General features: G+C 54.7%; 1 protein-coding gene across 4 annotated transcripts in view; it reads right to left on the bottom strand.

Annotated features, from left to right (window-relative positions):
• Positions 1-902: 902 nt before the first annotated feature.
• Positions 903-22,065, bottom strand: part of SEPTIN9 (septin 9) — a 134,339-nt gene continuing 113,176 nt past the window's right edge. For 2 of the 4 annotated variants that reach the window (XM_075579722.1, XM_075579723.1), the window contains exons 4-12: positions 19,722-19,919; positions 18,942-19,070; positions 18,710-18,791; positions 13,115-13,252; positions 11,488-11,605; positions 8,270-8,365; positions 7,301-7,397; positions 4,623-4,674; positions 903-3,324 (exon numbers count right to left, since the gene is read on the bottom strand). In XM_075579722.1, the coding sequence (XP_075435837.1) occupies positions 3,192-3,324; positions 4,623-4,674; positions 7,301-7,397; positions 8,270-8,365; positions 11,488-11,605; positions 13,115-13,252; positions 18,710-18,791; positions 18,942-19,070; positions 19,722-19,919 (1,043 nt within the window). In that variant the 3' untranslated portion in view covers positions 903-3,191. The remainder of the gene's footprint in view (positions 3,325-4,622; positions 4,675-7,300; positions 7,398-8,269; positions 8,366-11,487; positions 11,606-13,114; positions 13,253-18,709; positions 18,792-18,941; positions 19,071-19,721; positions 19,920-22,065) is intronic. The other 2 variants (XM_075579724.1, XM_075579725.1) reach the window with 2 other exon arrangements.

The raw sequence follows: 22,065 nt of genomic DNA, 5'->3' as shown, positions 1-22,065 counted from the left end.
TATACACATACACGCCCAGAGAGGTAATACCGGTATACACATATACGCCCAGAGAGGTAATACCGGTATACACATACACGCCCAGAGAGGTAATACCGGTATACACATACACGCCCAGAGAGGTAATACCGGTATACACATACACGCCCAGAGAGGTAATACCGGTATACACATACACGCCCAGAGAGGTAATACCGGTCAGGAGCGATCCCATGGACTGGCAGGCGAGCCAGCGTGCGCAATCGGGAGGCGGGGCGGTGACGTCGTTGGGCCAATAGCCCGCGACGCGCCGACGTCAACGCTGCGATTGGAGGTTTTCAGCCTACAGCGCGCTGAAAAAGAGTATTGGCTGTCGGCTGAAAAACCCAACTCCTCAGCACGCCTGCGGACGCGCGCGTGAGCCCCTTCTAAAGACATCCTCATTGAGGATGCAGGGGCTCAGCGCGGCTTCCCCTGCTATGGACGTAGCCTAATACACAGGCATCAGGGACACATAACTCTCTCCCCCTCCTAATACAGAGGCATCAGGGACACATAACTCTCTCCCCCTCCTAATACACAGGCATCAGGGACACATAACTCTCTCCCCCTCCTAATATAGAGGCATCAGGGACACATAACTCTCTCCCCCTCCTAATACAGAGGCATCAGGGACACATAACTCTCTCCCCCTCCTAATACACAGGCATCAGACTCACTTACCTTATCCCCATCCCCCTACTACACAGATATCAGGGACACGTACCACTCACCCCCTCCTAATACAGAGATACACACACCTCATAACTACCCCAAACATTGTAAACATTCGGGGGGGGGGCTTTTTTAAATTTTTTATTTAATAATTTAAATAAAAACACACCAAAGATTTTGCGTTTGCAACATTTATTTTAGGAAATACAATTTAAAACACTTTATTATTTATACAAAAAGACTAGTTTATAATAATGCATATAAACCAAAAAAAAAAAAAAAGGTCACTTTAAGAGATCTGGGGATAATTTTTTTTTTAGTCTTTTTTATTATTATTTCAACGCTCCCAAAATAAAAATAAACACAAAAAAAAAAAAACTATTACAAAAATGGGAGAAAAACAAACAAACAAACAAAAAAAAAACACACGGAATTTTCCTCTTAACAGGACAGTAAATAATCACACAGACAGGCGTTATGTTTCCAAGTGCATTGAGCATATCCCCCCCTCTTCATACTTTAATCCTTAACATTTGAAATATATATCTATTTCCGTTAATATACTTTATTTGCTAAAATATAGCAACTCGACACGTAAATGAATATTTAGGTATTTTTTTTTTTTTTGTGGTTTTTTTTGTTTCAATTTTGTTTTCTGAACGCAGCTTAGCGAATGAAACGATGATCTGGGAACAGGACAGGGGTTTCCACAATATTACAGAGAGATACGGGGGTACACACAGACACACACACACACACAGATACAGTGGATACACACAGGCTCCCTCTTGCGCAAGGGCGGCAAACTCCAGTCCTCAAAGCCCACCAACAGGTCAGGTTTTCAGGATATCCTTGCTTCAGCACAGGTGGCTCAATCAGTGGGCTCAGTCAAAGACTGAGCCATCTGTGCTGAAGCAGCAACTGATTGAGCCACGTGTGCTGAAGCAGGGATAACCTGAAAACCTGACCTGTTGGTGGGCTTTGAGGACTGGAGCTGCCCACTCCTGCTCTTACACTTTAGGGGGTTGCAATTCGTCGTCCCCCTCATCCGCTTCCAAAGACTAACTCTCCCTATACTTCCAATATAAACCACATTCCATTTCCAGCTGAGCACACACACTAATTAATCCTTCTGCTAACACACGCTGCTGTGCCAGGCGGCGTTAAAGGCGCCCCAACAGTTGCGCGCCCTCGGCGGGCAGTGAGACCTCTGCAGAACCCTCTCTGTGCCAATATCACGACCCCATAACCTTTCTACACGTATCCGGCAGCGTTCACACATCGGCTGCTTCCCCAATCCACTGGCGTCAATTATCTACGAGCCTATAATAGTCACAAGACACAAGGGGGGGAGGGGGGGGAGAGAAAGAGAGGGTATAGGGGGTAACATTGCAGAGAAGGAAGGGGGAATGGAAAGAGAGAAGACAGAGGAAGAGGGAATAGAGACACCAAAGTTTGGAGAGAGAGGTAGGGGGGAGGGAGAGATCCATGGAAGATCTATGTAAATGCGCAGGCGTGACCATGTGGCACGGGATAAATTCACCTGGGACATCCCAAAACAGGTCACTGCCAAAACCTACACCACCTGCCCCCTCGTCCTGCTTCCACAGGATGTCTCTTTCTTGGGTGCATCGGCTCTGAGTGACCATTTACACCGGAGAAATAAATACCGATTCCAACTGGAGAGCCCAACGGGGCCCCCGACGCATTCCACAACCTTCATGGGACCTCAGCCCTCCGGCACTAAGTTTGGCACTCATTAACCCTATCAAAGGCACACCCCCATACCTCCGTACCACGCTCGCTGCTGCTCGGACCAGAACTTCTTGTTTAACAAGAACATGCGCTGCTGTACGATGATACCGAGCATCACCCAAGGTGTGAAGAGTCTGTGCAGGGCCCCTGTTGCCCTATAGCCCACGGTCCCCTCCCCGTATAGCGGAGCCTGTAATAGTAACAGGAGGGAGTTAAAGGGGCAGGAGGCATTGTAATTATGGAAGGGGTCCAACAACGTACATTTGGGGGTCTCCAGAAGAAGGTGGAGCCCGTAGGAGGAATGTCACACGTTCATTTTCACAGAGGTGGTCCCCAAAGGGCCAGTGAACCGTTTTGCTGATGGAGGCCGTCCTGTAATCCTGGCCCCTCCAGCAGCAAATGGGTTAATACAAATAACAGCTGGAGTAACCACCCACGTCTAACCTCAGCCGGCCCCTCTTACGATACACCCCGTGCAACAAGACCCTCTGAGCTCCCACTGCAGACGGAGGTCCGTGCTTCTCCGCTGCCCCAGTTGTCCCCTAATAACCATCTCTTCCTCATACAACCATCTCATAGCAAAGACCAACGGGCGATGTGGCTCCCCCATAAAACTCCCCAGGCATCCTACCTGCCCCTCCACCCCCTTCCCACGCCTCCCCCTCAGCTCGGGAACCGAAGAGGAACGGGACAGACAAGAACGGGAAGGACGTGTGGGACGTGTGCGCCGGCGGAGGGCCGGGTCACATCTCGTTGGAGGTGTAGTCCTTCTCCGCCGTGCCGTTGGCGAGCGCGGTGCCCTCCTGAAGCCGCTTGACTCGGTACGCCTCAAAGTGAATACTGCTGGTTATATCTTTTATGTTCTGCATGTGGGTCCTGTACAGGGGGGGGGGGGACAGAGAGAGCGTCACTTATTCCAGCGCAGACAACCCCCTCCTAACACCGTGGTGAAACGCGTCATCACCGCGGTGCCAATAATCCCAATGTCAGCACTCAAGCCACCAATACAAATAACTAAATACATGTATTCAGAATTAAATATATTAACTATGAAATACAAATATTACACAAATAATCCCAACAATAACTCCAAATTTATTAAACCTCGTCTCAACTTTAATTATGTGACACGATGGAACGATATTAATTGAAGATTTAAATAAAAACTAAAAAATCAAAATGTAAAAAAAAAAAAAAAAATCAGAAGTAAAAGTTTTAAAAACAACAACCCCCCGCCCCCCCCCCTCCCCTAAATCTGTAACCATAAGATGGGGAACAAATATAAAATATACAAAATGTTACATATGAACGTTCAATAAAAATATGAAGAAAAAAAAAGGAGATATTAGAACCTAAACTCGGGCTTCCTAAACCAAAACCTAACAACTGTAACAGTATATGGGTCAGTATGTATCTGTGTATATCAGGGGGTTTGGGGGGGGGGGATGTGTATATATTGGGGGGTATATTGATATATTTCTATCTATAGATCAAGAGCTCGAGAGGTCCATATGGATCTAGAACTCTAGCTCTAGAGCTTGCTCTATATAGATTGGTATCTATCCTGTATCTCAGGGGGTCCTCCCTAGGAAGAACGGCTCGGGGCAGCAGTAAGGCGGCCATTATAAAGACCCAGTCACATTTATTGTCTAGTTTGAAACGGAAGGTCCGACATTGGGGAGCACAGAACGGCTGTGTTTGAAGCAGCAATCCATCCGAACCCCCCCCCCGCCCCGTTATTTTACAGTGTGGGAACTGCCCCCCCCTATTCCCAGCTCCGCCCCCCCCCCCCCCGCTCCCCGAGACCCTTGCTGGTGAAGTGACTGGTATTACTTACTGGATTGTAAAGGGGGGGGGGGATAAAATGGCCATCCAATAGAAAACCACAACCGATGATGTTGCAGTTTCCCATTGGCCTGAGATTTGGCAGCCATTTTGTTTCCCCCGAGGGCGATGCGAACCCGCTAAATTCACTGGTAAGTATCTCGGGAACCCCAGAGCTGAAAATAATGGTGTCTGGCTCAGGGGGGACCCCAAAAATGGAGCGGGAGGGAGAAAAACTAAACAGGAGGAACTGGTACAGAATACACAGGATGGCCATTAATCCCACATCTGCCACCATGATGCAACATTTAAAATATCCCCCTGCCGGCCCAAGAAAAGACCCCGTGTACCTGATGAGGAGGTCCCGTAGAAAGGCAAACTCACAGTGTCCCGTGTTTTCCACTGCGGGGAGAAGGAGGGAGAGGGGATTATACTGGCAGCCGGGGGAGGAAGGGGTCTGTACAGAGAGCCTGCCCCTTATACCATGCACCCGGGGAGGGCTCGAGTCAGGGGGGGGGGGGTGTGGGCACAAGTCCACACAAAAGGTCAGGTTTCTAGGCTATCCCTGCTTCAGCACAGGGAGGCCCAAATCTGTCCCTGCTTCAGCACAGGTGGCTCAGTCTAGTTTTGCAAGCGGAAATGATTATAACAGGAAACACACGATGCACTGTGATCCTGCAAATGCAAAGTATGTACAGTAATGTAGCATAGACCAGGGGGGCTCAACTCCAACCCTCCTCCCCCTCTCTCCCCCCCCCAACAGGTCAGGTTTTCAGGATATCCCAGCTTCAGCACAGGTGCAATCAGAGGCTCCGATTGAGCCACCTGTGTTGAAGCAGTGATTTCCTGAAAACCTGACCTGTTGGGGGGGGGGGGGGGGGAGAGGGGGAGGAGGGCTTGAGGACTGGCATTGAGCACCCTCTGTTCAATACGATTCATCATGGAAGGGGTTAAAACACCTCCCCCCAGAAAAAAAGGGGGAGGAGGAGGAGGGGGGGAGAGAGAAGAGACACAGGAAACCTCAGTGTGCATGAAGAGCAGAGACGTGGCACAGGCGAGAACACGGTGAAAGCCACGTTCAGCCTGGAAACAATGCTTCAAGTGAGTCATGGGGGGGGGGGGAGAAAGGGGGAGCCCGACTGTGCAAGTCACCATACCGCAGTACCGCTGCTTTCCGGGCACAGAGAGACACACGGGCACAGAGAGACACACGGGCACAGAGAGACACGGGCACAGAGACACACGGGCACAGAGAGACACACGGGCACAGAGAGACACACGGGCACAGAGAGACACACGGGCACAGAGAGACACACGGGCACAGAGAGACACACGGGCACAGAGAGACACACGGGCACAGAGAGACACGCTTTCTTCCTCCCTTTCCCCATGCTACATAATGTATATATGTTGACCCCACCATTCCCTGATCTCAGCAGCGCGGGCACAGCACTCTTTAGAAGCAGCACTACAGGCTGCATTTCTTTCTTTGTTTTAGGGGTGAAGGGGTCTCCCGTTAATTTCTGCTTCGGGGACACCCCTGCTTCCCAAGATACAAACCTCCAAAGGAGGCGCAGAGATACGGGCAGTCAGGGAAGGGGGCGCAGAGATACGGGCAGTCAGGGAAGGGGGCGCAGAGATACGGGCAGTCAGGGAAGGGGGCGCAGAGATACGGGCAGTCAGGGAAGGGGGCGCAGAGATACGGGCAGTCAGGGAAGGGGGCGCAGAGATACGGGCAGTCAGGGAAGGGGGCGCAGAGATACGGGCAGTCAGGGAAGGGGGCGCAGAGATACGGGCAGTCAGGGAAGGGGGCGCAGAGATACGGGCCGTCAGGGAAGGGGGCGCAGAGATACGGGCCGTAGGGAAGGGGGCGCAGAGATACGGGCAGTCAGGGAAGGGGGCGCAGAGATACGGGCAGTCAGGGAAGGGGGCGCAGAGATACGGGCAGTCAGGGAAGGGGGCGCAGAGATACGGGCAGTCAGGGAAGGGGGCGCAGAGATACGGCAGTCAGGGAAGGGGGCGCAGAGATACGGCAGTCAGGGAAGGAGGCGCAGAGATACGGCAGTCAGGGAAGGAGGCGCAGAGATACGGCAGTCAGGGAAGGAGGCGCAGAGATACGGCAGTCAGGGAAGGGGGCGCAGAGATACGGGCAGTCAGGGAAGGGGGCGCAGAGATACGGGCAGTCAGGGAAGGGGCGCAGAGATACGGGCAGTAGGGAAGGGGGCGCAGAGATACGGGCAGTCAGGGAAGGGGGCGCAGAGATACGGGCAGTCAGGGAAGGGGGCGCAGAGATACGGGCAGTCCGGGAAGGGGGCGCAGAGATACGGGCAGTCAGGGAAGGGGGCGCCCAACATAATGGCAGCTGAAATGTTTAGCGTCACGTGGGCCAATAGAAAGCCGTGATGTCACCCCTTCCAGCTTCCTATTGGTCCACGTGATCGGGTAAACTTTGCCGGGATACCGGCGCCCCCTACGGAGGTATCTCGGGAAGCAGGGGGTACACCGAGACTCATAGCCAGTGAGGACTCGCGTCCTTGTGGTGAGCAGTGTCGGCGTGGCTAATAACGTGAACACCCCCCCCCCCCCCCGCCTTTTAAAGATTGCGGTTCCCCAACCACAAGAGTTATCGTGAGACTCCACGTTTAAAAGGACAAGTCAGTCATCTCTTAACGCTTTCAGTGCTGGGATCGTCATGGAGGCCCCCCCTGCCCCCCCAATAATTATATAGAAATATTCTATTTCTAGAGATTTATAAATATTTCAGAAGCCGGTGTGAGCCAGATTCCTATAATGTAAGCATCTTCTCATCATGCGGTGACCGCGGTAACCTGCAGACGGCTCCGGGGAGAGCTTCATTTTAACCTCCCAGATGCTTACTATTATTTCAAACGCTTCTCTCCCCCCGAAGGGGCACGTGAAAAGAAAAACAGCGCTGGGAAGGGCGAGAAGACTTCTCCTAAAACCCATGCACGTAAGCAAGGCAACAAGAAAGCCCCTCTCCCGCACCCCCCCCCGTCCGTAATCTCACCTTCGATGGTCCCCCACTTAGTTTTTCTCCCGAGTATCCGTCTGCCGTTCACCTGATATTCCTGGTCACTTCCTACCACGGCAAAGGGGGTCATTTCCTGTGGGAGGGAGGGGGGAGGGGTTACATGCAGGGTGGGCGCCGCGCTGGTCACGACGGGTTTGGTTGGGATCAGGTCGCCGACCCCTAAGAAAATCGCCCCCATTCTGAGGCGCAGAAAGCGTCGCCGAGGGTCCGAGTAATCCATAGGCCGATCTTTGGGGGGTGGGGAGGGGGCGCAGACCGCGTCTTAATTAGGAAACAGAACGGAGAACGACTCCTTTTCAGTTCCGTCATCAGTGACACAGCGGTCACGTGATCGCGTGTCAGAGGCTCCGTGGCTCTCGATGGGTTAATATGCTAATTTGCCAAATAGTGAACGATTACAGTTTCTCCCAACGCGTTTTGCACTGTTCCCGAATCTCTAGTTTGGACTAATGTCACCATCGCAGGTGACTGTGGGACGCTCCGGGCCCCCCCGGGTTTGTAACCCAGCTGGGTGCCGCCATCCCATCACACTCCAGAGGACGCATCGTAAACAATGAGGAGGTGGGGGGGGGGGAGAGAGGAAAAAAAGAGGGAGAGGGGAAGAGGGGAAAAGGGAGGGAGAGGGGAAAAGGGAGGGAGAGGGGAAAAGGGAGGGAGAGGGGAAAAGGGAGGGAGAGGGGAAAAGGGAGGGAGAGGGGAAAAGGGAGGGAGAGGGGAAGAGAAGGGAGAGGGGAAAAGGAGGGAGAGGGGAAAAGGAGGGAGAGGGTAAAAGGAGGGAGAGGGGAAAAGGAGGGAGAGGGGAAAAGGAGGGAGAGGGGAAGAAGAGGGAGAGAGAGATAGAGAGGAGTCAGCATCTGGACTCTGAGGGGGGCAGTGTTACAGCTGCTAGACACCGTGTCGCCTGGCAGAGCGCCTGTGGGTCGGCGGGATTAACCCTTTCCTCACCCGGATCTTCTCGTTCACCAGCCTGTCCTCCGCGTCCTCGTCAAACTCCTTCTGCGGATACACGTCGATCCCGTTGTTCATGAGATCTGCCCGGATCTGAGGAACGAGAGAGGGGGGGAGGTGACCCGCTGACCTCTCACTGCCAGGCCGGAGGACTCCTGCGCACACGGGGGGTTGGGGCGTGAGACCATTACGGCGTCCTTGGGGTATGTAACCCCTGGAGTGCTGGAGATGCAGCGCAGCAGAGGGATTGGAAAACACGAAATAAGTAGAAAAGGTTTTGGCATGTACGTCTGCCGATGTACCCTGCGCTGTACGTCTGCTGATGTACCCTGCGCTGTACGTCTGCCGATGTACCCTGCGCTGTACGCCTGCCGATGTACCCTGCGCTGTACGCCTGCCGATGTACCCTGCGCTGTACGCCTGCCGATGTACCCTGCGCTGTACGTCTGCCGATGTACCCTGCGCTGTACGCCTGCCGATGTACCCTGCGCTGTACGCCTGCCGATGTACCCTGCGCTGTACCCTGCGCTGTACGCCTGCCGATGTACCCTGCGCTGTACGCCTGCCGATGTACCCTGCGCTGTACGCCTGCCGATGTACCCTGCGCTGTACGCCTGCCGATGTACCCTGCGCTGTACGTCTGCCGATGTACCCTGCGCTGTACGCCTGCCGATGTACCCTGCGCTGTACGCCTGCCGATGTACCCTGCGCTGTACCCTGCGCTGTACGCCTGCCGGTGTACCCTGCGCTGTACGCCTGCCGATGTACCCTGCGCTGTACGTCTGCCGATGTACCCTGCGCTGTACGCCTGCCGATGTACCCTGCGCTGTACGCCTGCCGGTGTACCCTGCGCTGTACGCCTGCCGGTGTACCCTGCGCTGTACGCCTGCCGATGTACCCTGCGCTGTACGTCTGCCGATGTACCCTGCGATGTACCCTGCGCTGTACGCCTGCCGATGTACCCTGCGCTGTACGCCTGCCGATGTACCCTGCGCTGTACGTCTGCCGATGTACCCTGCGCTGTACGCCTGCCGGTGTACCCTGCGCTGTACGCCTGCCGATGTACCCTGCGCTGTACGCCTGCCGATGTACCCTGCGCTGTATGTCTGCCGATGTACCCTGCGCTGTACGCCTGCCGATGTACCCTGCACTGTACGCCTGCCGGTGTACCCTGCGCTGTACGCCTGCCGATGTACCCTGCGCTGTACGCCTGCGCTGTACGCCTGCCGATGTACCCTGCGCTGTACGCCTGCCGATGTACCCTGCGCTGTACGCCTGTGCTGTACGCCTGCCGATGTACCCTGCGCTGTATGTCTGCCGATGTACCCTGCGCTGTACGCCTGCCGATGTACCCTGCGCTGTACGCCTGCCGATGTACCCTGCGCTGTACGCCTGCGATGTACCCTGTGCTGTACGCCTGCGATGTACCCTGCGCTGTACGCCTGCCGATGTACCCTGCGCTGTACGCCTGCCGATGTACCCTGTGCTGTACGCCTGCCGATGTACCCTGCGCTGTACGCCTGCCGATGTACCCTGCGCTGTACGCCTGCCGATGTACCCTGCGCTGTACGCCTGCCGATGTACCCTGCGCTGTACGCCTGCCGGTGTACCCTGCGCTGTACCCTGCGCTGTACGCCTGCCGATGTACCCTGCGCTGTATGTCTGCCGATGTACCCTGCGCTGTACGCCTGCCGATGTACCCTGCGCTGTACGCCTGCCGATGTACCCTGCGCTGTACGCCTGCCGATGTACCCTGCGCTGTACGCCTGCCGGTGTACCCTGCGCTGTACGTCTGCCGATGTACCCTGCGCTGTACGCCTGCCGATGTACCCTGCGCTGTACGTCTGCCGATGTACCCTGCGCTGTACCCTGCGCTGTACGCCTGCCGGTGTACCCTGCGCTGTACGCCTGCCGATGTACCCTGCGCTGTACGCCTGCCGATGTACCCTGCGCTGTACGCCTGCCGATGTACCCTGCGCTGTACCCTGCGCTGTACGGCTGCCGGTGTACCCTGCCGATGTACCCTGCGCTGTACCCTGCGCTGTATGTCTGCCGATGTACCCTGCGCTGTACCCTGCGCTGTACGCCTGCCGATGTACCCTGCGCTGTACGCCTGCCGATGTACCCTGCGCTGTACGCCTGCCGATGTACCCTGCGCTGTACGCCTGCCGGTGTACCCTGCGCTGTACGCCTGCCGGTGTACCCTGCGCTGTACGCCTGCCGATGTACCCTGCGCTGTACGCCTGCCGGTGTACCCTGCGCTGTACGCCTGCCGGTGTACCCTGCGCTGTACGCCTGCCGGTGTACCCTGCGCTGTACGCCTGCCGATGTACCCTGCGCTGTACGCCTGCCGATGTACCCTGCGCTGTACGCCTGCCGATGTACCCTGCGCTGTACGCCTGCCGATGTACCCTGCGCTGTACGCCTGCCGGTGTACCCTGCGCTGTACGCCTGCCGGTGTACCCTGCGCTGTACGCCTGCCGATGTACCCTGCGCTGTACGCCTGCCGATGTACCCTGCGCTGTACGCCTGCCGATGTACCCTGCGCTGTACGCCTGCCGATGTACCCTGCGCTGTACGCCTGCCGATGTACCCTGCGCTGTACGCCTGCCGGTGTACCCTGCGCTGTACGCCTGCCGGTGTACCCTGCGCTGTACGTCTGCCGATGTACCCTGCGCTGTACGCCTGCCGGTGTACCCTGCGCTGTATGTCTGCCGATGTACCCTGCGCTGTACGCCTGCCGATGTACCCTGCGCTGTACGCCTGCCGGTGTACCCTGCGCTGTACGCCTGCCGGTGTACCCTGCGCTGTACGCCTGCCGATGTACCCTGCGCTGTACGTCTGCCGATATACCCTGCGTTGTACGTCTGCCGATGTACCCTGCGCTGTACGCCTGCCGATGTACCCTGCGCTGTACGCCTGCTGATGTACCCTGCGCTGTACGCCTGCGCTGTATGTCTGCCGATGTACCCTGCGTTGTACGTCTGCCGATGTACCCTCCCACTTCCAAGGCTAGCATTTCTTAAACAAAATGACTTTGTACGCGGTTTCAAATACAAGAAAAACCTCTGTATATAAACGCATCCTCCGGCCGCGGACGTGACTCCATTTTGTTGGCTTTATACTCCTTTCCCCATGGCACTGGGATACACCGTTCTAAAACAGGCTCCCCTGGAGCTAACCGGCAGCCATTTTGTTTCCTCCCGCTTCCTTACCCTCTGTTTGAAGAAGTCGCGCTCCTCCAGCGTTAACGTGTCGGCTTTGGCGATGACGGGCACGATATTCACCACTTTGCTCAGGCGTCTCATGAACGCGATATCCAGCGGCCGGAGCCTGCGGGAGGGGCGGAGAGAGACAGCGCGATTAACCCCTGCTCTGCTGCGGACTCGGCGTCTGACTCCGCCGGCAGCGATGGGACTTAAAGGGTTAAGAAACAAAAATAAGGGGGAGGATCAGAATGTCATATCGATGTTAGATTCAATCGCCCAATTAAAGGGCTGAAGCAGGGAGTCTTCCGAGCTGGGGCGAGGGGTTGGAGAAGGGGGGGAGAAAGGGAAGAGGATGGGTGGGGGGGGAGAGAGGGAAGGGAAGGGGGGGAGAGAGGGAAGGGAAGGGGGGGAGAGAGGGAAGGGAAGGGGGGGAGAGAGGGAAGGGAAGGGGGGGAGAGAGGGAAGGGAAGGGGGGAAGGGGATGGATGAGGGGGAGAGAGAGGGGAAGGGCATGGATGGGGGGGAGAGAGAGGGAAAGGGCATGGATGGTGGGGGAGAGAGAGGGGAAGGGCATGGATGGGAGGGAGAGAGAGGGGAAGGGGATGGATGGGGGGAGGGGATGGATGGGGGGTGAGGGGACGGATGGGGGGGGAGGGGACGGATGGGGGGGGAGGGGACGGATGGGGGCGGGGGGGACGGATGGGGGGGAGGGGACGGATGGGGGGGAGGGGACGGATGGGGGGGAGGGGACGGATGGGGGGGGGGGACGGATGGGGGGGAGGGGACGGATGGGGGGGGAGGGGACGGATGGGGGGGAGGGGACGGATGGGGGGGAGAGAGGGGAAGGGGGTGGATGGGGGGGAGATAGGGAAGAGGATGGGTGGGAGGGGGGGGGAGAGAGGGAAGAGGATGGGTGGGATGGGGGGAGAGAGGGGAAGGGGACGGATGGGGGGGAGGGGACGGATGGGGGGGGGGAAGGGGATGGATGGAGGGAGAGAGAGGGGAAGGGGGTGGATGGGGGGGAGATAGGGAAGAGGATGGATGGGGGGGAGAGAGGGAAGAAGATGGATGGGATGGGGGGAGAGAGGGAAGAGGATGGGTGGGAGGGGCGGGGGAAAGAGAGGGAAGAGAGGTCTCAGGATACCCTTGGCAAGATCTCCTTCCTGCCCCACTATCTGCCCTCCCTGCACGGTTTCAGAACCTGCAATCTGGACCAGCAGGGCAAATGCCCAGGGGTGGGGAGAGCCTCAGATGTTGGGTGCCACCCAAAGTCAGGCCACGTTTCGTGGTACACAGGTTTGCGTCATACAAATATCTGAGCAGGAACAAGCACAGGGAGAGTTCCTCCTCGTTACCAAGCAAACATTCTTACTTCCCCGACCATGTCATATCATCGTCCCCCCCCATAGCCAACAGTCTAATGGCCACCTAATGCAGACGGCAGATTGCAAGCTCTGCAGGCAAGAACCCACTTTATTTTAGCTCTGAATTTAACCAACGTTAGAGGCTACGAATAACTGCGGCTTCAATGTGCGTTTTAACGGGCGCTTCATTTTTCTGCCACCCCCGATTGAAACCTGGAACGCTACTTAACCCCTTGCCTGCCGCAGGGGGCAGAGAGCCGGGTACTCACGCGTGTCCCGTGGCCGGTATGAAGTAGATGCAGCAGTGGACTCGGCTGTCCGGGATACACTTCTTCCGATTGATGTTCACCTCTTCCTGGAGATATTTCTCGTACTGATCGTTAATGAACTTCATGATGGGGAGCCAGCTAACGAAGGGGAGGGGGGAGGTGAGGGACAGATCATCTCCAACACAAACACAATACACAGTATGAGTGCGTGTGCGTGAGTGCGTGAGTGCGTGTGCATGAGAGATAGAGATAGATATATATATCTATCTCTCCATCCTTCTCTCAAATCCTTATCTCACTGCCTCAAAGTGGCAGAACGGTTGCTCAGGAAGATGTATAGTGGCGCGGGGTCTCAGGAAGATGGCAGCGGGTATCAGGAAGATGTATAGTGGCAGGACGGTGGCTCAGGAAGATGTATAGTGGCAGGACGGTGGCTCAGGAAGATGTATAGTGGCGCGGGTATCAGGAAGATGTATAGTGGCAGCGGGTATCAGGAAGATGTATAGTGGCAGCGGGTATCAGGAAGATGTATAGTGGCAGGACGGTGGCTCAGGAAGATGTATAGTGGCGCGGGTATCAGGAAGGTGGCAGCGGGTATCAGGAAGATGTATAGTGGCAGCGGGTATCAGGAAGATGTATAGTGGCAGCGGGTATCAGGAAGATGTATAGTGGCGCGGGTGCTGGTAGGGTTAACCATACTATGAAAGCTTGAACAATATACCCGGCTAAAGTGGGAAAGGTATTTGCCAACATGCAAATGAACAAGACATGGCAAGTAAGGCTTCAACCCCCAAATATGGAACATCCCAAAGAGCCAAGGCCCTCATTCTCCGGAGGCTTGAATGTCTCCGGGCGTGACAGCGTTCAGGATGAAGTCAGAGGGTGCGAATAACCCCCGGAGGTTAAACAAAAGCCGTCTTTCAAACCTCAATCTGTCTACCTACACCTGCCGGACTCTCTCCGGTGAGGCAGCACGGCAAGAACCGGAAGGGGAACTGGAAAAGATGACACAGGATATTGTTGGCCTTATGGAAGTAAGAAGAAAACATGAAGGCCTCATTGAGCTCAAAAGCGGAAACCTTTTCTATTACAGCGGTACAGATGATGGAAGAATCCGTGGAGAAGGCTTCATCGTTCACAAGAGGTGGAGAAACGACATAGTGGAGTATGAAAGCTGATGAGAAACAGAAGCCACAATTGTCATTCAGGTGCCAAAGAGATACAGGCTTCAAATTATTCAAGTGTATGCTCCAGCATCGACTCACATGGACAATGTCATGGAAGACTTCTACCATGTAACCAAGCAACTTAACAACAAAGGAAATGATCACCTCAAGATCGTCATGGGAGATCTCAACGCCAAGATTTGTGCCCAGCAGGAAGACGAAACATCAGACGGCAACAGGAACGAACGTGGGGACAGATTGGTAGAATTTGTAGAATGTGAAAACTTCTACATCATAAATTAATTCTTCAGAAAGTATCCAAATAGAGAATGGACATGCGATGGAGCCAACGGAATCGAGAATGATACGGACTATCCTAACTAACAACACTGCGCAGTCCTAACCGGTTTTACAGTGACTGGTTCTCGGCAAATTACATCTGAATGCAAAGTTGGAAAGAAGGAATCGGATTAAAGAGACAAAAATAATCAATAACAGCAAGGAATTTAACCAAGAACGGAAAAAAAATCGCTTCAACGTGCTCGCTATGCATGGGACACCAACAAACGTTTCCAATTATGAGGAACTTGTGAAGATTGTAGTTGAAAGCGCAGAAGAAAGAAACTGGAGAAAACGCCAACAAGAAAAAAAACAGGATAAGAAAATATCTGACGAGACAAAACAATGAACGGGGAGACGGCAAGAAATGAAGCCACCCCAAGATGCACCAATAAGAATGGAATATGCGGTACAAGACAATCCGCAGATGTATAACTGAAGATGTGAGAAGAAATGGCGAGGAGGACTATTGGAGATAACAAAAGACAAAGGAAGGACTTGTGGTTGGGAAGAATAAATCATTGCCCTCAAACAAGACAATAGATAAACAATCAAAGACTGCACTTATGAGAGTTGAGGATATCTATGTGAAATTGTAGGCTAACACAGATCAGGAATAATCCAGTACAGGACAAGATGGATGAAACCACCAATGATGTATCATGGATCGTTCCAAGAGAAGAATTGGAAGGCTCCCGGGGAAGATGGAATTTCTAACTGAAATCTTGAAAGAAGCTGGGGAAGTAGAGACAATCCTTGCAGGACTCTTGACTGCCTGAAGAACAGGAACATTCCCGAACCAGTGAGTAATGCCACAGTTATCCTCATCAACAAGAAAGGAGACAAAGACCTCAAGAACGAATTGGCAGAAACAGACCCTGAACTTTGCCCAGCCCAGAGAATAAGCGGAATTCGCAGTGGATACAACACAATGGACCAGCCGTAGAAGAAGTGATTTCCGAAGTAATGAACACTCATTTTAGGATTCGTAGAGTTAGAAAAACTGTTTAATTCAGTCTACACCAGAGGTGCATTAAGAAGACAAAGCCCTGAAGAAGTGTACGTTGATATTATAAAGAACATTTATGAGAATGTCACATCAACTATTAGATTACATGAAGATACAAGCAAGATAAGGATCAGCGCGGGAGTGCGGCAGGGAGACACCGTGTCACCAGGATCAGCGAGGGAGTGTGGCAGGGAGACACCGTGTCACCAGGATCAGCGAGGGAGTGTGGCAGGGAGACACCGTGTCACCAGGATCAGCGACGGAGTGCGGCAGGGAGACACCGCGTCACCAAGATCAGCGAGGGAGTGCGGCAGGGAGACACCGCGTCACCAGGATTAGTGAGGGAGACTGTGTCACCAGGATCAGTAGGAGTGCGGCAGGGAGACACCGTGTCACCAGGATCAGTAAGGGAGTGCGGCAGGGGGACACCGTGTCACCAGGATCAGTAAGGGAGTGCGGCAGGGGATACCGTGTCACCAGGATCAGTAGGAGTGCGACAGGGAGACACCGTGTCACCAGGATCAGTAAGGGAGTGCGGCAGGGAGACACCATGTCACCAGGATCAGAAAGGGAGTGCGGCAGGGAGACATCGTGTCACCAGGATCAGTAAGAGAGTGCGGCAGGGAGACACCGTGTCACCAGGATCAGTAAGAGAGTGCGGCAGGGAGACACCATGTCACCAAAGCTTTTCAAAGGAACAAGATGAAATTGTTGAAGACATTAGATTGGGAAGAAAAAGGAATCAATATCAACGGTGAATATTTGAGTCGCCTACGAATTGCAGATAACAATGCTGCTATTTTTGCCACATGTCCAGGAGACCTCCAGCAACAAATTGGAGAATTCGCCAAAGTGAGTAAGAAAGTGGCCTCCGTATGAATCTCCGCGCGACCAAAGTGATGCGCAACAAATGTGTCACCTCTGCTGCAAAGATCAACTAAACGAAATAGAAGTGGAAGACCATGTCTACCTTGGCCGGTGAGTAACAAATCGGTGGGAACCTTGTGAATGAAAAGAATTGTTCAAGGAAATCTTCCTCTGCGCCTCAAGAGGAGAGTGTTTGACCCGTGTATCCTGCCCGAGCTCACGTATGGATGGGACCCGTGTAACCTGCCCGTGCTCACGTATGGATGGGACCCGTTTATCCTGCCCGAGCTCACGTATGGATGGGACCCTGTGTACCCTACCCGAGCTCACGTATGGATGGGACCGGTGTAACCTGCCCGCGCTCACGTATGGATGGGACCCTGTGTACCCTACCCGAGCTCACGTATGGATGGGACCCTGTGTATCCTCCCCGTGCTCACGTATGGATGTGACCAGTGTATCCTGCCCGCACTCATGTATGGATGTGACCCGTGTATCCTGCTCGCGCTCACGTATGGATTTGACCCATGTATCCTGCCCGTGCTCACGTATGGATGTGACCCATGTATCCTGCTCACGCTCACGTATGGATGTGACCCATGTATACTGCCCGCGCTCACGTATGGATGTGACCCGCGTATCCTGCCCGTGCTCACGTATGGATGTGACCCGCGTATCCTGCCCGCGCTCACGTATGGATGTGACCCGTTTATCCTGCCCGCGCTCACGTATGGATGTGACCCGTGTATCCTGCCCGCGCTCACGTATGGATGTGACCCGTGTATCCTGCCCGTGCTCACGTATGGATGTGACCCGTGTATCCTGCCCGTGCTCACGTATGGATGGGACCCCGTGTAACCTGCCCGCGCTCATGTATGGATGTGACCCGTTTATCCTGCCCGAGCTCACTTATGGATGGGACCCATTTATCCTGCCCGAGCTCACGTATGGATGGGACCCGTTTATCCTGCCCAAGCTCACTTATGGATGTGCAACTTGGACGCTAAATGCGAAGATCATTCAGAAGCTTCAGACAACTCAAAGTAGTATGGAGTATACTCGGTATTACCCAAAGAGACAGGAAAGAATGAATGAGCTCGAAAACCAACTAAAGTCTGTGACATCATCACAAGGGGGAAGAAATTAAAATGTCATAGAGCCGGACTTTTCCCAAGAAGAAATGACCATCATTGACAGAGACGGCACTCGTCTGGATTCCACGAGATTAAAAGACCAAGACAACGACCAAAAGTAAGATGGGAGGGCGAGATCAGGGAATGTGTGGGAGCGACATGGAGAAGAGAGGCTGCAACCGCAGGACCTGGGGGATCCCTGGGGAGGCTTCATCCAGCAGCGGGGAGACACAGGATGGAGAGGATGGGATGAGGGAATGTGTGGGAGCGACGTGGAGAAGAGAGGCTGCAACCGCAGGACCTGGGGGATCCCTGGGGAGGCTTCATCCAGCAGCGGGGAGACACAGGATGGAGAGGATGGGATGAGGGAATGTGTGGGAGCGACGTGGAGAAGAGAGGCTGCAACCGCAGGACCTGGGGGATCCCTGGGGAGGCTTCATCCAGCAGTGGGGAGACACGGGCTGGAGAGGATGGGATGAGAGAATGTGTGGGAGCGATGTGGAGAAGAGAGGCTTTAATCGCAGGACCTGGGGGATCACTGGGGAGACTTCATCCAGCAGTGGGGAGACGGGCTGGAGAGGATGGGATGAGGGAATGTGTGGGAGCGATGTGGAGAAGAGAGGCTGTAACCGCAGGACCTGGGAGATCACTGGGGAGGCTTCATTCAGCAGTGGGGAGACACGGGCTGGAGAGGATGGGATGAGGGAATGTGTGGGAGCGACGTGGAGAAGAGCGGCTGTAACCGCAGGACCTGGGGGATCCCTGGGGAGGCTTCATCCAGCAGTGGGGAGACACGGGCTGGAGAGGATGGGATAAGGGAATGTGTGGGAGCGACGTGGAGAAGAGAGGCTTTAATCGCAGGACCTGGGGGATCACTGGGGAGGCTTCATCCAGCAGTGGGGAGACACGGGCTGGGGAGGATGGGATGAGGGAATGTGTGGGAGCGACGTTGAGAAGTGAGGCTGTAACCGCAGGACCTGGGAGATCACTGGGGAGGAGTCATCCAGCAGTGGGGAGACACGGGCTGATAAGAGAATACAGACACACACACACATGCGCGCGCGCACACCTCTCTCCTCACCAGTTCTCATTGTTGATATGGTCTCCGAAGCCGGGAGTGTCAATAACAGTCAGTTTCATGCGTACCCCTTTCTCCTCGATTTCTGCAAGAGAAACGCAGGCGTGAAGACACAGCACAGGGGGAGGGGGGGGGGAGGGGGAGAGAAACCCGGCATATCTTATGGTTAGTGCGTGTACGGAACAAGCAACGTCACACAGACGCACTGCTTCCCCATCCCCTCCCTGGGTCTCACCGTGAGCGACGCTCTTTATCTCGATGGTTTTGGGGATCCTCTCCTCGGCTGACGGCTGCACAGATTTCCTGCTCACTTTAGATTTGAATAGGGTGTTTATCAACGTCGACTTCCCCAGCCCGCTCTGACCTGTGAGAGAGAGAGGAGGGGAGGTGAGAGAGGAGAGAGAAGGAGGGGGGGGGGGGCGGAGGAGAGAGAGGGGAGCTGGGAGAGGGGGGGAGGGGAGCGGAGAGATCAGGAGGAGAGAGGAGAAATGGAAGAGGGCTTGAACCTTCATCTGTCCATATAAAGTGTGTGTGTGTGTGTGTGTACACACGTTTGAGGCTGTTTTGTCGCGACCAAATGCCCGCCGCGCTTCGCAGCGTCTCACCCCACCGCTAAGGTAAGTGCCTAAACCCCCCTACCCTAAAGGGCTAAAACCCTTAAATTAATCCCTTATCTTAGACCGGTAATAAAACTTACCTTAGGAGGGGCCGTCTGCCGCCGAACGCCGGCGGTGAAAAGACAGACAGACAGACAGACGCACACAGACGCACACAGACGCACACAGACGCACACAGACGCACACAGACGCACACAGACGCACACAGACGCACACAGACACACACAGACACACACAGACACACACAGACACACACAGACACACACAGACACACACAGACACACACAGACACACAGCTCCTCCAGCAGGGAAGGGGTTAAAAAGGAAATGGCTGATGCCAAGTGTAGCTGGAAGACCCTAATATCCCCCCCCGGAGACGGCGCAGGGGACGGACTCACCCACTACCATGACGTTCAGCTCGAAGCCCTGCTTCATAGCTTTCCGCCTCATCTGTTCCAGGATGGCATCTATCCCCACGTATCCAAACTCCGTGGCGGGCTTCTCTCCCACGCCCCGGCCCGCCGTGGCCGGCTTCACACCCACGTCCCTGATGGTGTCTGTCATACTGACTGCGTATCCGTGAGGGTCCTCGGAAACTGCGCGTGGGAGTGAGGGGAGATAAAAGGGTTAATATTATATGCTGCCGGCTTTGTACAGACACATTGACAAATGCTCCTTATATGTGCCCTGCGAGTCCTCGCTTCAGCGCAGACCTACCTGCTCCCACCTGGGCACGTGTAACGTACGCCACACCGGGCATTTATATCAAACCCTTAAAGTAATAGCGCACGCCGCGCCCGGCTCGCTTGCACGCCGCGCCCGGCTCGCTTGCACGCCGCGCCCGGCTCGCTTGCACGCCGCGCCCGGCTCGCTTGCACGCCGCGCCCGGCTCGCTTGCACGCAGCGCCCGGCTCGCATGCACGCAGCGCTATTCAAGCTGCCCCGTTCATATCTCCAAATCGTGACATTGCTACAACCTTTGTAACACCAACTCCAGTGTATCACCGTCCCCGGGCCTGCAAACCGTTTAACCTCGGCAGGAAAGCAGTCCGAAATAACAGCCCCGGCCCGACCACTGCCTGTTTTCTGTGTGTTTTATAAACCACAAACAGTTTCCGGCGGCTCTTCCGAGAATACAGACATTTCTCTGTCTGTCTGGCTCGTAACCAAGATGCATTACCTGGGCAGGCAGGAAGCGGGCTTAATTAGGTGGTAATTAATTAAACAGGATTATTTCCCCCGATGCTGGGTTTGTAGAAATGATCATCAATGTACCCGCCGGTGTTGCTCGGTTCCTGGTTCCTTTTTGTGCGTTACGCTGGCATGCGATGCTTAATATTGCAAGGAGAGGCAGCGATAAGCGCAGAGAATACTATGTAGGCGCAAGGTAAAAGGTTATTCATTGTGACAAAGCAATGCTGTTCTAGAGAGCTTGCAAGCGCTATTCCCCAGCATGTGGGCACTCTGCAGGGGTAACAGCACATTGGGCTAAATGTGTGTGCACCTCAGTTGGATGCGTGTGCGCTGGTGCAGTGCTGGGATATGTGTGTGTGTGTGTGTGTGTGTGTGTCGGTGCTGGATGTGTGTTTTTTGGCTGTGTGTGTGTCGGTGTTGGCTGTGTGTTAGCGGTGTGTGTCGCAGTTGGCTGTGTGTGTGTCAGTGTAGGCTGTGTGTGTGCTGGCTGTGTGTTAGCTGTGTGTGGGTGCTGGCTGTGTGTTAGCTGTGTGTGTTGGTGTTGGCTGTGTATTAGCTTTGTGTGTGTCGGTGCTGGCTGTGTGTTAGCTGTGTGTGGGTGCTGGCTGTGTGTGTGTGTGTGTCGGTGTTGGCTGTGTATTAGCGGTGTGTGTGTCGGTGCTGGCTCTGTATGTGTGTATGTCGGTGTAGGCTGTGTATTAGCTGTGTGTGTGTGCTGGCTGTGTGTTAGCTGTGTGTGGGTGCTGGCTGTGTGTTAGCTGTATGTGTCGGTGTTGACTGTGTTAGCTGTGTGTGTCGGTGTTGGCTGTGTATTAGCTGTGTGTGTGTCGGTGCTGGCTGTGTGTTAGCTGTGTGTGTGTCGGTGCTGGCTGTGTGTTAGCTGTGTGTGTGTTAGCTGTGTGTCGGTGTTGGCTGTGTGTGTGTGTGTGTGTGTGTGTGTCGGCTGTGTATTAGCGGTGTGTGTCGGTGCTGGCTGTGTGTGTGTGTCAGTGTTGGCTGTGTGTGTGTCGGTGTTGGCTGTGTATTAGCGGTGTGTGTGTCGGTCCTGGCTGTGTGTGTGTGTCAGTGTTGGCTGTGTGTGTCGGTGTTGGCTGTGTATTAGCTGTGTGTGTCGGTGCTGGCTGTGTGTGTGTGTCAGTGTTGGCTGTGTGTGTCGGTGTTGGCTGTGTATTAGCGGTGTGTGTCGGTGCTGGCTGTGTGTGTGTGTGTGTGTCGGTGTTGGCTGTGTATTAGCGGTGTGTGTCAGTGCTGGCTGTGTGTGTGTGTGTGTCGGTGCTGGCTGTGTGTGTGTGTCAGTGTTGGCTGTGTGTGTGTCGGTGTGTCGGTGTTGGCAGTGTATTAGCGGTGTGTGTGTCGGTGCTGGCTGTGTGTGTGTGTCAGTGTTGGCTGTGTGTGTCGATGTTGGCTGTGTATTAGCTGTGTGTGTCAGTGCTAGCTGTGTGTGTGTGTCAGTGTGTCGGTGTTGGCTGTGTATTAGCGGTGTGTGTGTCGGTGCTGGCTGTGTGTGTGTGTCAGTGTTGGCTGTGTGTGTCGGTGTTGGCTGTGTAT

Source organism: Ascaphus truei, chromosome 22 (assembly GCF_040206685.1).
Source record: "Ascaphus truei isolate aAscTru1 chromosome 22, aAscTru1.hap1, whole genome shotgun sequence".
NCBI classification, from domain to species: domain Eukaryota; kingdom Metazoa; phylum Chordata; class Amphibia; order Anura; family Ascaphidae; genus Ascaphus; species Ascaphus truei.
Note: the sequence above shows the minus strand (reverse complement) of the source record. Positions and strands in the feature narration are given on the sequence as shown.